The 13,471-nt window shown below is 43.8% G+C and overlaps 1 protein-coding gene across 1 annotated transcript in view; it reads right to left on the bottom strand.

Annotated features, from left to right (window-relative positions):
- TFE3 (transcription factor binding to IGHM enhancer 3) overlaps positions 1-12,312 on the bottom strand; it is a 33,890-nt gene extending 21,578 nt beyond the window's left edge. The window contains exon 1 of the mRNA XM_015821121.1: positions 12,108-12,312. Coding sequence (XP_015676607.1) covers positions 12,108-12,217 — 110 coding nt within the window. The 5' untranslated portion in view covers positions 12,218-12,312. The remainder of the gene's footprint in view (positions 1-12,107) is intronic.
- Positions 12,313-13,471: the final 1,159 nt, after the last annotated feature.

Here is a 13,471-nt window from a genome sequence, read left to right as displayed (position 1 = left end):
TGCTGAAACTGTGATGTAGTACCACTTTTATTCATTTTTTTAAACGTTGGATAACTGGAAATGGGAACGGGGAGGAGAAAAAAAGCAAGAGACAGGAGAGAAGAGATTCTTGAACATCAGTGAGAAGAATGTGGACTGGAGGTGGGGCAGGATCGTCTTGGAGAAAGAAGCAGAGAGACCAGATTTAGGCCGGGAACAACCAAATGAGATAGGAAGATGAAGTGAGAAGACCAGACCTGGAAAGACCTTACATGGGAAGAAGAGAAATAGATAGACTGGGGCAGATATTAGGGGGAGACAGCAGGGAAATAGAGTGTGAGAGCATGAAAATTATTGGGTTGTAGGAACTGGGGGAGTGAATATCAGGGACAAGAGAAGAGAAAGACATTTGGAGGGCAGTCTTGAAGAAAGATCATGCACTGCAAATGTATTTGTTTCCATTGTCTCACTGCCTTTCTCTGAAAAGCATGTTTTGTGACTCACTGAGCGATTCATAGGAGCTATTTTGTGACTGAGGCCCTAATTCCATATATGACTCTTGACCCCCCCCCAAAAGGTGGAAATCCCTGTTCTATAGTGACAGTTCATTGACAAGCAAGGCTAGAGTGTAGTCAAGACTGAAATGGCACCTTAGAGACTAACGTATTTATTCTGGCAAATAATTATGCGAACCAAGTCTACTTCATCTGAGTAGCAGAGAGTTTCATACGTTGCAACTAAATTTATTCTGTAATAAACCAATTTATTCAAAGGTAAACAAACCCCTTGTCTCATTAGCTCACTAATGGTCAGCCAGATCTGGAGTTCCTTTCCATTGTGCTCAGGAATATTTCAATCCTTGGCACCTTTCAGAAGGATTAGAAATGCAGGTATTTTGGCATATAAAACATGTGCTCTTCAAATTGATGCCACTTTCCTGGTCACTGCAACATTTCTATCACCCTTAGGAATACCTACCACAAGATCAGATGGGTGCTGGAGATGACCGGTGGAGAAAATCTCTGGAATTCATAAGAAAACTAAGAAACTTATTCCTCCATCACACATCTCAAGCACGGAGAGGCTGTTCAGTTTGAAAGAAGCAATAAATGGCCCACTGGACATTACTATGGCAGGGTTGGAAGGACTGTTCTGCTGAAAGCATTATCCAAAGCTGTGTGGAAGGTTGAGATGTGCCAGGAATGGGTGATTCTAATGTTCCCATTCTGATTTATGTCACCATAGTTTCTTACTCTATTAGATGGTTTCTTGGGAACCAGGATTATAGTAGAGCATTTGAATCAAGAAGGAACATAACACATGTCCAGCGATTTGTTAAAGATGTGGATAAAGATGGGAATGAGTTGATCAGCACAAGTTTTCAAGCAAGAAGGAGTTATTCCATCTGGGCCTGGTGCTTTTCCAATCCTTTGTCTATGAAATAGCCCCCCCACACCTTTTTCCAAGCTCACCAGAGGTGGGGGCCCCAGAGGGATGGAGATAGGTATTGGAGACTATTGGCTATTGTTGGTATATCTGAGATGGGGAAGGTAGCAATAATTGTCAGTGATCTCCTCTCAAACCTACAGTAGAACACAGTCAGGTCATCTGCCAGTTGTCAATTTTCTTCTGTAAGGGAGGGATGTCTGCTATAGCCAACAATATTCTTTCGCTTTTCCACGCATTTGCTGGTTCATTAGCTGAGAACTGATTCCTCAGCTTTTCAGAATAGCTTCTCTTTCCTGCCCTGATCTCCCTTGTTAATAGGTTCCTGGCCTGATTGTACAACATTCTATCTCCTTTTGTGTAGGCTTCCTCTTTGGCACAACGTAGCTGCTTTGAGTTTAGCTGTGAACCGAGGTTTATTATTATTGTTATATATGACCACATTCTTGGTTGGCACACACAAAAACTAACGTATGATGTCACAGTATCAGTGAGTTCATCCAAGTCCATTGAAGCAGCTTCAAAAAACTCCAGTCTGCACAATCAAAACAAGCCTGTAACTCTAACTTTGCCTCTTCGGTCCAAGACTTCACTGTTTTGACCACAGATTTTATAGGCAGGTACAAGGTGGATCATACAATGATCAGAGAAGCCCACAGCTGCTCTTGGTAGAAAGCAATAAGCATCTTTTTAATATGGAGTAGCAATGGTTTAAAATGTTTCTGCTTCTAGTGAGATAGCTGACATGCTGAATGTATCTGGGCAGTTCTTGATTTAGATTAGCACTGTTAAAATCCCCTAAAACAATGAGAAGGGAGTCTGGATATTTCTATTGAGTACACAGAATTTGGACAGCTAGGGTTTGCAACACACTGCTTATGCAAGCATGGGGTAGTATATAAACCCCAACCAAGATGAATGAAAAAAAGTCTTATGGAGCATAAAAGGGCTTGCAACTGAGGAATAGTGTCTCTAAGTCCACATCACAAGCATTCTTTAGTGCTGTAGCATTCTGACACCAGTGGCTGTTAACATAGAAGCATGTTAACATAGAAGTGTTATCCAAGCAAAATGAGATGCATTATTAACTACTCAGAATCTTGCCCTCTGAACCAGCAACAACTGTCTTCATGACAGCCCTTGTAATAACCCAGCCAAGAAATGATCAAGACATGAGTGACCATGAGGAGGATCTAAGAATGGTCATAATTGATGCCCAAAGGCCGTCGTAGTCATCAATGCAAACCTCTGACCACGATGCCTGCCTCAATCTGTAGAATATGATCAGGTTTTGGTCTGTGTGAGTCTCCTGAATATTTCATTTACTGAGACTTCCTAGAGAGTTGGTATAACTTAAGAACAATTCAATATTTAATTAATTCTCTCACCCAAATACAGAAATAAAAATGTAGGGAACATTATATACATGGCTCTTTTAAGCCCTCATGAACACTTTTTACCATATGACATTTATATTATTAGGGTTGCAAGGGTCAACTAAGTCACTTCAATCAATTTAAACTGTTCCTAAATAAACAGCATTTTAAAAAAGAAATAACATACTTTTCATATAATTACTTGAAAATATATCCAGTATGTAGATCCTTTTATTGGAAAAATTCGCTGGAAGAATGGCTAATTACATTGAAGAGCCATATAACTGAATAATTAAACTGACAGCCAGTTTGGTCTAGTGCAGGGGTGTCAAACTCACAACGTCACGTGATGCGACGTATTGCAACTTTTTTTGCCATTGCCGGCAATGGGGTAGGCGCGGTTTTGCCATGATGCATTCAGCCCGCAGGCTGGCAATTTGACAGCCCTGGTCTAGTGGTTAAGGCACCAGGCAAGAAACAAGGAGATTGAGTGTTCTAGTCTCACTTCAGACATGAAAGCTAGCTGAGTGACTTTGGACCAGTCATACTCTCTCAGCCCAATTCAGCTCATAAGGTTATTATTGTGGGAAAAAGAGAAGGAGGAAGGAGCCTTAGGTATGTTCACTGCTTGAAGCTATTTATAACAATAATAAAGGTGAGCTATAAATAAACAAACAAACAAATAAATAAATAAATTGTAGGGCTATGTGTTGATATCTAAAATACCTTTGTATTTAAAAAGTAAATCTGACACAGAATTTAATTCTAATTAGAAATACAGGAAATTCTATTGTACCTAAAATTTGGGTTTTAGACTTTATATTTTAATTTGAATAGCAATTTACCATATAGAGTTAATGTATTGTTTGTGATTCACAGTCTTTTCTTCATTTTTTTGAACTGTGTTAACCAAGCATTTCAGCTCAAAATTCAACAATACAAAATGGATATCAAGAATCTTGTAATATCATAAGCTTTCAATGATACTGTGGTTTTGGTCATTTAGATGTGTTGCTGATCTGCCTATATTTCATTACCTGTACCCAATTCTTCTATTTTTTACAATCTAACTTCCATGTTCTTTAAAATGTATAAAACAACAGAATGGAAAATAAAATAAAATATAGACTTGAGGCAGAGTCCCATATTTATATATTCCAAAGATTGCCTCCCTGTTTTCAGTGAGTTTCTATCCAAGGAGTGCAGGTGTGACTAGAAGTTTAATCCTGCCCTGAAATAGAGTTTTACATTCCAATATAAAAAAAAGCAGTTTATAAAATTCCAGGCAGTTATCCTAGTTATATAGGCAGTATTTATTTACCATGTTCATCCAAATACACTTATGAACTCTCTCACATTCGCTCAACAATTAGAGACTCACTAATCCACAAATTATACTAGAGCTGATAAAAGATGTGTAAAACAGATAACTGCCTCTCTGCAAAGTTTTAATCCTTAAAGCAAAAAATATCCTTCTGATTGCCTTCTGCCTGGACAATAAAAGTAAAGAAACAACAGCACTGCACAGAACTTGGTGAATAAAAAGTCCCTTGACTTTCCACTTCTGAAGACTCCTACCTGGAATTGCCTTTTTGATTTAATTGAAAAGTCTATTCCTGCCCATTAAAATGGGCAAGTTATCAGATAGCTATGATTGGGAGCAGCCCAGAGTTGGTTAGAAGATGGTGGCTATAAAAATGTTTGAACTGGAAAATCAAAATTAGTATCTTCATGTGCTAAGATGTAAATAAACAATGGCACTAACACTGCCCTTAATCGGAATTTGCTTTTCTCACCAAACCTAGTTGCTTTTATATGGCAAAGTTCTACGTAGACCCATATCACCCCTGCCAGAAGCAAACTCCTTTATATCAATAGTATACTGTACAGACAATCAATCAAATGATTACAGAATTGCTCAACATGAAAAACATATTAATATACAGTACTTTGGAGCAACTGAAATGTTTTCCATACATAGTCTTCATATACTTGCAATACTTTCTTTTCCTCCTGGAGAAAATCTGTGAGGTGCTTAAGAACTGATGACACATACTCAATCAGTTCCGCAACCTTTCCAAAAGCATGTTGAAATTCAAACCCCATCGTCCCCACCTTGCGTGAAGGGTGAAAACCCCAACAGATCTAGAAGACATTAGAACAAAGGTTGCTTTATCATTTTCTCCATATTATTGAAGGGGAGGGTAAAGTTATTCTTGAATTTGGGAGAGGAGGGGTAAAGCTAGTTATATTTCAAGCTATGTAGTCAGAAGTAAGTCCTAGTAAGTTCAATGAAATTTACTTCTTAGGAATTATATTTGAACTTATATTAGCTCCCCAGCAAAATGATCATCTATGACGACAACAGCAATACAGGAGCAACAACGGCTTCTTGAAAATAGCAAATTTCCTTCTGTCCACATTCAAGACATCGACTGATGGAAGAGAGAACATGCTGCTTAACCGCCCTGCAGTCTTGGGCTCGTAGGCTTCAGAAGTGAACCATCCCGAATGAAACAGGTTTATTTCGAAGCAGCTTTAGACAGCTGTACTGCACACGGTTAAACAATATCCCGTGCAAAAAAACCAACCAACCAAAACCCGTTTGTGTAAAATGCCACGCTGGGTCCTTGATAGTTGCATCTAAGTTTAGGCATCCGGGAACGGGGAATTGGGAAACTGAGATTTTTTTGTTCCTACTTCCCTTCTAAGATTTAGGAGGGGGAAAAAATCCTCAATCGCAATTCCTAAATACAGAATTTCCTCGCTTTCACTCAAGAGAGCAGATAATGACGGGATGTGAGGGCGGGGTTTGGGGAAGAGAGAGTTTCCTAAAACCGTGAGAACCAAGATAAAGGCCCGGAACTCGCTCACCTCCTCCTCTCCAGCCGAACTCTTTCCCCCGCCCTGCCGCTGGCTTGGGTAGCGCCCCAGAAGTGGCCCCGCGCAAGCGGTGGGGCATCAGGGCAGGCAGTTTCGCGATTCCCCCTTTCGCGATCCTCGCTCCCGGCTTCGCTCTGCGCGCCCAACGATTCCCGGCGCGCCTCCGACTTCCTGGCCCCACTTTAGGCCTCTGCAAAGGGCTTCTTGCGTTTCCTGGCAAGGGCCATTTTGGAGAAGCGTTTCAAGCCGGCATAGCTGAAACGCGCGCGGAGAGCAAAAGCAACCCGGCAGATTTGCACCCGCCGCTCGGCCAGACCCTCGGACCGCGCGTCCTTGCAAAGTATGCAGTGGCTCCGCCCCCCTCCTGGGTGTGTTGCTCCGCTTAAGACAACACAAATCCTCGCTGCGCATCTACAAACGCGCCCTTGTTTTGGAGCTATTAATAGCCTGCCCGTGGAGAAATTACGCGCTTGGAGGCAGGAGCAGAAGCTATTCGGCGACGGCGCCTGTTGGCCACTAGGGGCAACCCAGAGTCTCACTTTCAGCTTGCCAGGAACGTTCAGTTTAAAGGAGCCGCGCCGGAATTCCCTACTGTCATTCTTTTCTTGCGGGGGAGGTGTGTGGGGTGGCGATGAGAGAAATTATTTTCGACTCACACTCTTTGGTAAAAAAAAAACAGGTTACATATTTGAGATGAAAAATCCAGAAGAGGCAAGGCTTCAAATAATGTGATGTTGAGATTGGGAAACATCTGGTTATGATGGTTGTTAGTATTACAGAGGGGCTTATTAACATATATAATCGTGTAAGACTGTGATACTAATCGTTGCATATGCTGGCGGGGAATTATTATTATTATTATTATTATTATTATTATTATTATTGTTCAATTATAACAAAGCAATTGCGAGGAGAAAAAGTATGCACCCTATCACATTAACAATACTGTATCATGTACTCTTAAAAGGGTACATGAGAGGCTTGGAGAATTATACTGTAAACAAAATAACCCATCCACCCAAATTATCAAGAAATCACCTTCCCTGCCTCTTGGTCTCCCAAAAGAAAAAAAAATATTTCAAATATTAACGCATCTTGACAAATCTATTGCTGTCAATCAGATATCCTCCTTCCAGTGAAATAACCTTTTTGATTGGCCTATATCTGCCTAGAAAAAAGCCAACAATCCACAATTCATATCTTAATACAGTGGTAGCGAACCTATGGCACGCGTGCCAGAGGCAGCACTCAGAGCCCTCTCTGTCTGCACGTGCGCCATGCCCCGGAGATGGCAACCATCCCTCTTCAACCAGCCGCCGCTAACTCGCCGAGGTCCCACGTAGCCGGATGCATCCCAGCATGGCTGGTTTCCCTCCCCTCCGTCTCATCCATCCTGGCCTCGGGCATGACCTACTGCATTGCCTCCTCAGCTGTCGGCTGTCTGTCCAGCTCAGAGGCAGCTTCTCTGAACTGCCCCAGAGTGTGCCGGTCAAGGGGCCGGCAGGCTGTGGCTGCTGATGGACACTGTCGGCCCCCATGCGCTCACTGGCCTCTGTGTGCGGGGGCTGATGGTGTCAAGCAGCAGCCCCCCGGCCCCTCGCCTTGCCCTGCGACAATGGCACCTCCGCCCTGCCTTGCCTTGCCTTGCCTCACCCTGCAGGACGAGCCTCCTGCCCACCGCCCCACTGCCAGAGACCCCCTAGATCTCCCCCAAATCTGCCCAGCCCCCATAGACGTCCCTCCACATGAGCAACATCGAGGTGACCACACCCACAATGGCCACACCCACCCAGTCTGCCATGACCACCACAGCCACACCCACCCAGTGGACTATGCCCACCTGGCACCCGGCGATAAATAAGTGGGTTCTGGGTTGCAGTTTGGGCACTCAGTCTCTAAAAGTTTCGCCATCACTGTCTTAATACATTCAAATACTAGGAATATAGCTGAAAAAGAACACATGCTGATTGGGAATTATGAGAATCAGAATCCAGAACAGGATGTCAGCATGTGGACATATTTCCCAGGAGAATGCCCCATTAACCTTCGGACTTCGCTGCCAAGTAAACATGTATTAGAACTGCGTTGTTAGGAATTTCAAGGGCTTTTTAGCTTGTACTATAGGTGTAGCACAGAACATAGCATTTTTACATGCCTCACTAAGCAGCAAGATACGTTACAAAGGATCTGAGCAGACCATTCTTTGCTGGATGTGCTGACACTGATTTCCAAGGAAGTGTATGCTGTATAAAGAAGCAGAGATTATAGTACTTTCATCCCCAGGAAGACTTTACTCAGCAGAAAGTCCTTACATCAGGGGTGTCAAACTCAATTTCATTGAGGGCCGCATCAGTATTGCGGTTGCCCTGGGGGGGGGCTGGGGGTGTGTGGCCAGGGTGGGTGCAGCCTACTGGGTGGGCATAGATGGAATGGGTGTGGCCTACTGGGTGGGCGTGGCCAGCTCTACATCATCTGCGTCAAGGGTGCCTGTGGGGGCCTGGGCAGAAGTGGGACAGATCTGAGAGTCTCTGGCAGAAAGAGGTGGGACCAGGGCAGAGCCCATCAAGCCGGATAGGTGAAGTAGGCGAGGGCCATTTGCTGGTCACTTCTAGGCGATGGTGCATTTCTTCATTCCTTACAAAGGGTGACACCTCCCCAGCATGCACCCAGGGAGTGGGGCCAACGCGGCAGGGGCTGGTTCCTCGCTGTTTCTAGACGGCCTTGTGGAGCTAAGACTGAATGCATTTCAGCATAGATGGCCACTACAAAATTGTACATTGGCTCCTGGCTGGCCTGGGCCAGGGCCAGGGCAGTGGGGGTCGTTCCCTCACTGTTTCCAGGATGGCTTTGTGGGCCACATGAAATCACTTCGCGGGCCGCATCTGGCCCCCGGGCCTTGTGTTTGACATGTCTGCCTTACATGATCAAACAGGCTTTCCCCCCCTAAGAATGGACCTGAATAAATCAAGTTTAGCAATAATTATAAATTCTGAGTGCTTAGGTAAGATATTCTACTGATAAGGTGTGCATCAGTGAACAAAATAGCTGCTCATTTTGAATCGGCTTTTTCTCTGCTCTGATATGAATAAAAACATGGCACTTATTAATGATGTCAATGGCACTGTGGAAAAAATGATCAATGGGCTGTAGGGTATTTTTCTTCTTTTTATAGGAGTTCTATAAGAACAGGAATCCTCTAATGTGGAGGGAGTAATTCCTTCTCATTATCACTACAGTGGTGCCAGCTATATTTTGGAGTAAAATATCTATTTTACATGCAGATACACTCAGCTTCCATTTGCAGCCTCTCCAGTTAAACTAACCAAAGATTCATATCAGAAACCTCGCAAAGTTGTTGCCAATCAACATCAACAGTACTGTGCAAGATATCACTAGCCTGTCTCTGTAGTCCTAATGTCAGCCATATAGGGAGGTGGGTGGGCTTCTGAACAGGATGGTAAGTTCTTGTTGCTTTTCTTCCTCCTAAAACAGTGGTGGCGAACCTATGGCACGGGAGCCAGAGGCAGCACTCAGAGCCCTCTTTGTGAGCAAGCACGCCGTCGGCCCAGTCCTAGGCCTTCAGCTGGGTTTTATAAAACCTTTTCGCTTTAGGCCTCCGCCGCCATGTGCAAAAAAAAGATTCAATCAGTCAATCAATTTCAACTTCTCGCAGGAAAAAAAGATCTTGCAAAGTTGGAATTGATTGATTGAACTTTTTAGTCCCACCCAGTCTGCCGTTACCACCAATGCCACACCTACCCAATGGGTCAGACCCCCCAATTGGCCACACCCAGCCAATGGGCCACACCCGCTCAGCACCCGACGATACATAAGTGGGTTTTGGGTTACAGTTTGTGCACTCGGTCTCTAAAGGTTTCGCCACACTGTCCTAAAACATCACAGCATGAGGTGAAAATGACTTCAATTTTAGTTTTTTCGTTCTTTCTAAATTTCATAAAATGCACCCATCCACACCTCAGCCCCTTCCATCAGTTGCCTAATGTAAACCTAATAAAAGACAAAAAGTTTTTCTTTTTGTCTTTTCTTACCATGACCATTTTTGGCATCCTAGATACCAGGACCCAAGACACACAAACAAAAAAGCTCATAGGGTCATGCTTCTATTATTATTGTTATGGTTTCTCTCCAGGATTAATGTTACAGCCATGTGGGAATAATCTCCATAGCAACAATTTTCCTGGGAAGTATTATTGATTTATTGTAGTACTTCTTCTATAAAGGTAATTTAGGTGAATGGGAAATCACATGGGGCTCCCCCAAATTAGCCAGCAGAATTCATTTTGTAATTCTCTAAGTAAGCAAAAGGGCATAGGTTGGAAAATGGACAGAATAAGTAGTAGAATAAAACCATAATATTGTCCTATACATACTTTCCAGGAAAATTGTTGCTGTGGAGATTACTCCCATATGGCTGTACATTCATCTTTGAGAGAAATAGTCAAATCTCATCAGGTCAGCCTGCCAGTCATTTATGCTAGCCAAGAATTTTCACATTCCAAGCTGCCTTTACTCTGCTCACATCCATCTGCTCTGGATGTGTTCCATTACAACTCCATTCCTCATTCTTCAGTTTGTTTTTGATGTTTGAGGATAATAGAGATTGTAGTCCTACATGCACAGAGAGTAGGAAAGCCATAATTCCCAAAACAGTTTGCAATAAGCTTATCTAGAAAAACTGATTCTAGCACTGGAAATAGAATGCAAATAGTTTTGATTTTCTAAACCAGGAATGAATAAATTATAGCCTTCTTAATGAAGCGGGACTACAGCTTCAATAATTCTCAGTAAATATAGGCAACAGCAAGGGGTATTAGAAATAATAATTCAGTAACATGCAGAGGTCCACATATAGATTTTCCATTCCTGGCCCCCCACTTGTTTTTATTACAGTTGCTTTTGTAAGTATCTTCTTAAACTACAACTTCCCCCCATAAACTCAAATATATTAGAAGTGTACATGGGGAGGGTGAGTTAGTTTTCTTACATTTTTGGTCCAGGGAAAAAGTGAAATATATAAACAAACCATAAAGAATTTTAAAGTCAGTTGGTAGCTGAGCCTGAACTAAAGCCGACTGTGCTTTTACACAGAAAAAAGTTGAGATCAGCATTTTTTTAAAAAACAGAAGTGCAAACTAATCTCAGGGGACCAGTGAGCAAAACAGAAGGAAATTGAATCATTAAGACATTCCACCCACCATCAAAAACACACAAACATACACATTGTGATTTTTTGCAAATTCAAATCACAGGACTAGCAAAATAGCAGCAGCTGAGATACACAATGTTTAGATCCCTGTTTCAAATCCCTATCTAGCTTGGATTTCCCAGCCCAGCAGCAATGTGTGGTAGGATTATCCCCAGTGTTCCTTTAAAAGGGGCTTTTGTCTTCCTCTTGTTCCATTTTATTAGGATTAAAAGCAACTTGAGGAAAGAGGAAACTGAGTAGATGGAGGAGAATAACAACCTCAGCATCTGCTCAGATGCACTTTCCCTTTTCCTTGTTTTGATCTCAGAGATGGCAGGTTTCTCACAGTCAAGCTGGGCTATTCTGCAAACCAAGATGAGCTGAGACAAAGTCAAGACCCAGGGGTCTTTAAACTTGGCCCTTTTATGACTTCTGGACTTCAACTCCCAGAATTCCTCAGCCAGTGCTGGCTGAGAAATTCTGGGAGTTGAAGTCCACAAGTCATAAAAGGGCCAAGTTTGAAGACCCCTGGTCAAGACCATTCTGTAAAATATCTAAAACTGGACTGTAGAGCAACATAAATTCTGAAGTCAGGAACTCTGCCAATAAACTTGTTGATACTGAAAAACATTATTAGGGGGAACACACACACCCCCTTTGTTTCATTCTTTTTCTCTTTTTCTACATTTTAGGGGGTGAGGGGAGGGGAAAAAAGAACATCTGAAATCCTGGCTGCCAAGAGCATTCTGCTCAGCACTTGGCCCTTTTCTTCAAGCATCCAATTTCAACCAGCTTTGCTATGACTCCTCGTGAATAAAGCAAGGGAACATCAACATGTCAAAATCCAACTGACTAGAATTTGGACTTTCCCGACCCTTGAAACCCCTATCTCCCTCCCCATTCTCTTGATGGCTGGGATAAGGGCAATTGGAAGCCCGGCTCATCCGGAGAACCCAGGTTGAGAGAGGGCTGTTAGAAACTAACAGAGAAAGAAGATTCTGATCCTTCTTGTAGGAATTTTACATTCGTGCATATGAAGCTGCTCCGAATTATCCAGATCCCGGCCGCCATCCCGAGGAAGGAGGAGAGGCCCCACACGGATTCTCGCCTAAGCTCAGCTCCTTTCTCGGAATACTCCCATTTCCCTCTACGGCAATTCCAGTAACCCTGGGGAGGAGGAGGAGGGGGGGAGGAGGGGGGAGGGGCCCTCATCTCACCTGAGCAGCTGGAGGGCGTCCGTCGACCGTGGGTCCTCCACTAACACGTAGACAGTCGCGGGGGGCGGCTCTGGGTTGGGGGGCCGCTCGCTCGTGTCATGGGACATCATTCCCGCGCCCCACCTCCACTGGAGCTGCCTGGAAAGCAATCGGGGACTCTCAGCGGTTCACGGGACGAAAACGGGTGTGGGATCCAAGCGCGGTGCAATCGTGGTTTTTTTGCAACGCGGAGACAACGAGGCGCAGGAGAGAGGGACGGACGGGGCGGGGGGGAAAGCACTCCGGATCGAGACGCAGAAGAAATCAGTAGCAGCACCGCCTCCTCCCAAAGCAAGAGGAAAACATCCAGCCGGAGGATTGCTTCATTTTCCGGCTCGGGAAGAGGGGGGGGGAGGTCAGCGGAGGAGGGGAAGTCCACGGGAAATGACATCAAAGTGGGATCCACCCACTCATCTAGGAAAGGGATAGGACGGCGAGGGGCAGAATCTGTCTCGAACGATACAAAACTAAGCCTTATCTTAACCCTGCTCCTAGGGCAGGTAACCGTTGAGTAAAGGGAGACCTTGTCAAAAATGGAGGGCTGAATTAACCCGATCAGCCTAGATTCAGACAGTACACTGAGCCCCACCTTGCGATCGCAGTCTGTGAGCCACGAACTATCCAAGCATCTTTTTATCCTAGCTTATTGCAGAACACTGCCCTGCCTGGGTTCAGTTAGGTTATTTATTTATATGCTGTCTATTATTTTTACAAATAACTCAAGGCGGCAGTCATATCTAATGCTCCTTCCTCCTCCCATTTTTCCCACAACAACAACCCTGTCAGGTGAAGTGAGCTGGGCTGAGAGAGAGAGTGACTGGCTCAAGGCCACCCAGCCCGAGGTTCCTTCTTTAATGTTGAAGTCTGTTCTTGCAGGTTAGAGATTTATAGGGGGAAGGAAACGATTTTCCTCACGTTTTTGTAGTCCGTTGTGTTTTGTGCACGTCTAATGTTGTTATTACCTTTCACTCACTGAATCATTGAAAATGATGCAGAAATAGTAAGACATCAGCGAAGTCTAACCCTGCCTTAGGCACAAGGTTGGTTGGGTGACTTTGGGCCAGTCATTCTATCTCAGGGGTAGGCAACCTTGGCTCTTTTATGACTTGTGGACTTCTGGTTGAGGAATTCTGGGAGTTGAAGTCCACAAGTCATAAAAGAGCCAAGGTTGCCTACTCCTGTTCTATCTCAACCCTCAGAAGGAGGCAAAGCAACACACAAGAGGAGACCAGAGTCCAAAAGTGAAACCCTTCTGGAGCATCCAAGATTCTACACTTACATAAAAATTTGGAATAATTTATTATTGATGAATATCTCTCACTCAT

This window comes from Protobothrops mucrosquamatus, unplaced genomic scaffold (genome assembly GCF_001527695.2).
Source record: "Protobothrops mucrosquamatus isolate PMUCROS unplaced genomic scaffold, P.Mucros_1.0 scaffold_159, whole genome shotgun sequence".
Taxonomy (NCBI): domain Eukaryota; kingdom Metazoa; phylum Chordata; class Lepidosauria; order Squamata; family Viperidae; genus Protobothrops; species Protobothrops mucrosquamatus.
This window is presented reverse-complemented; position numbering and strand designations above follow the sequence as displayed.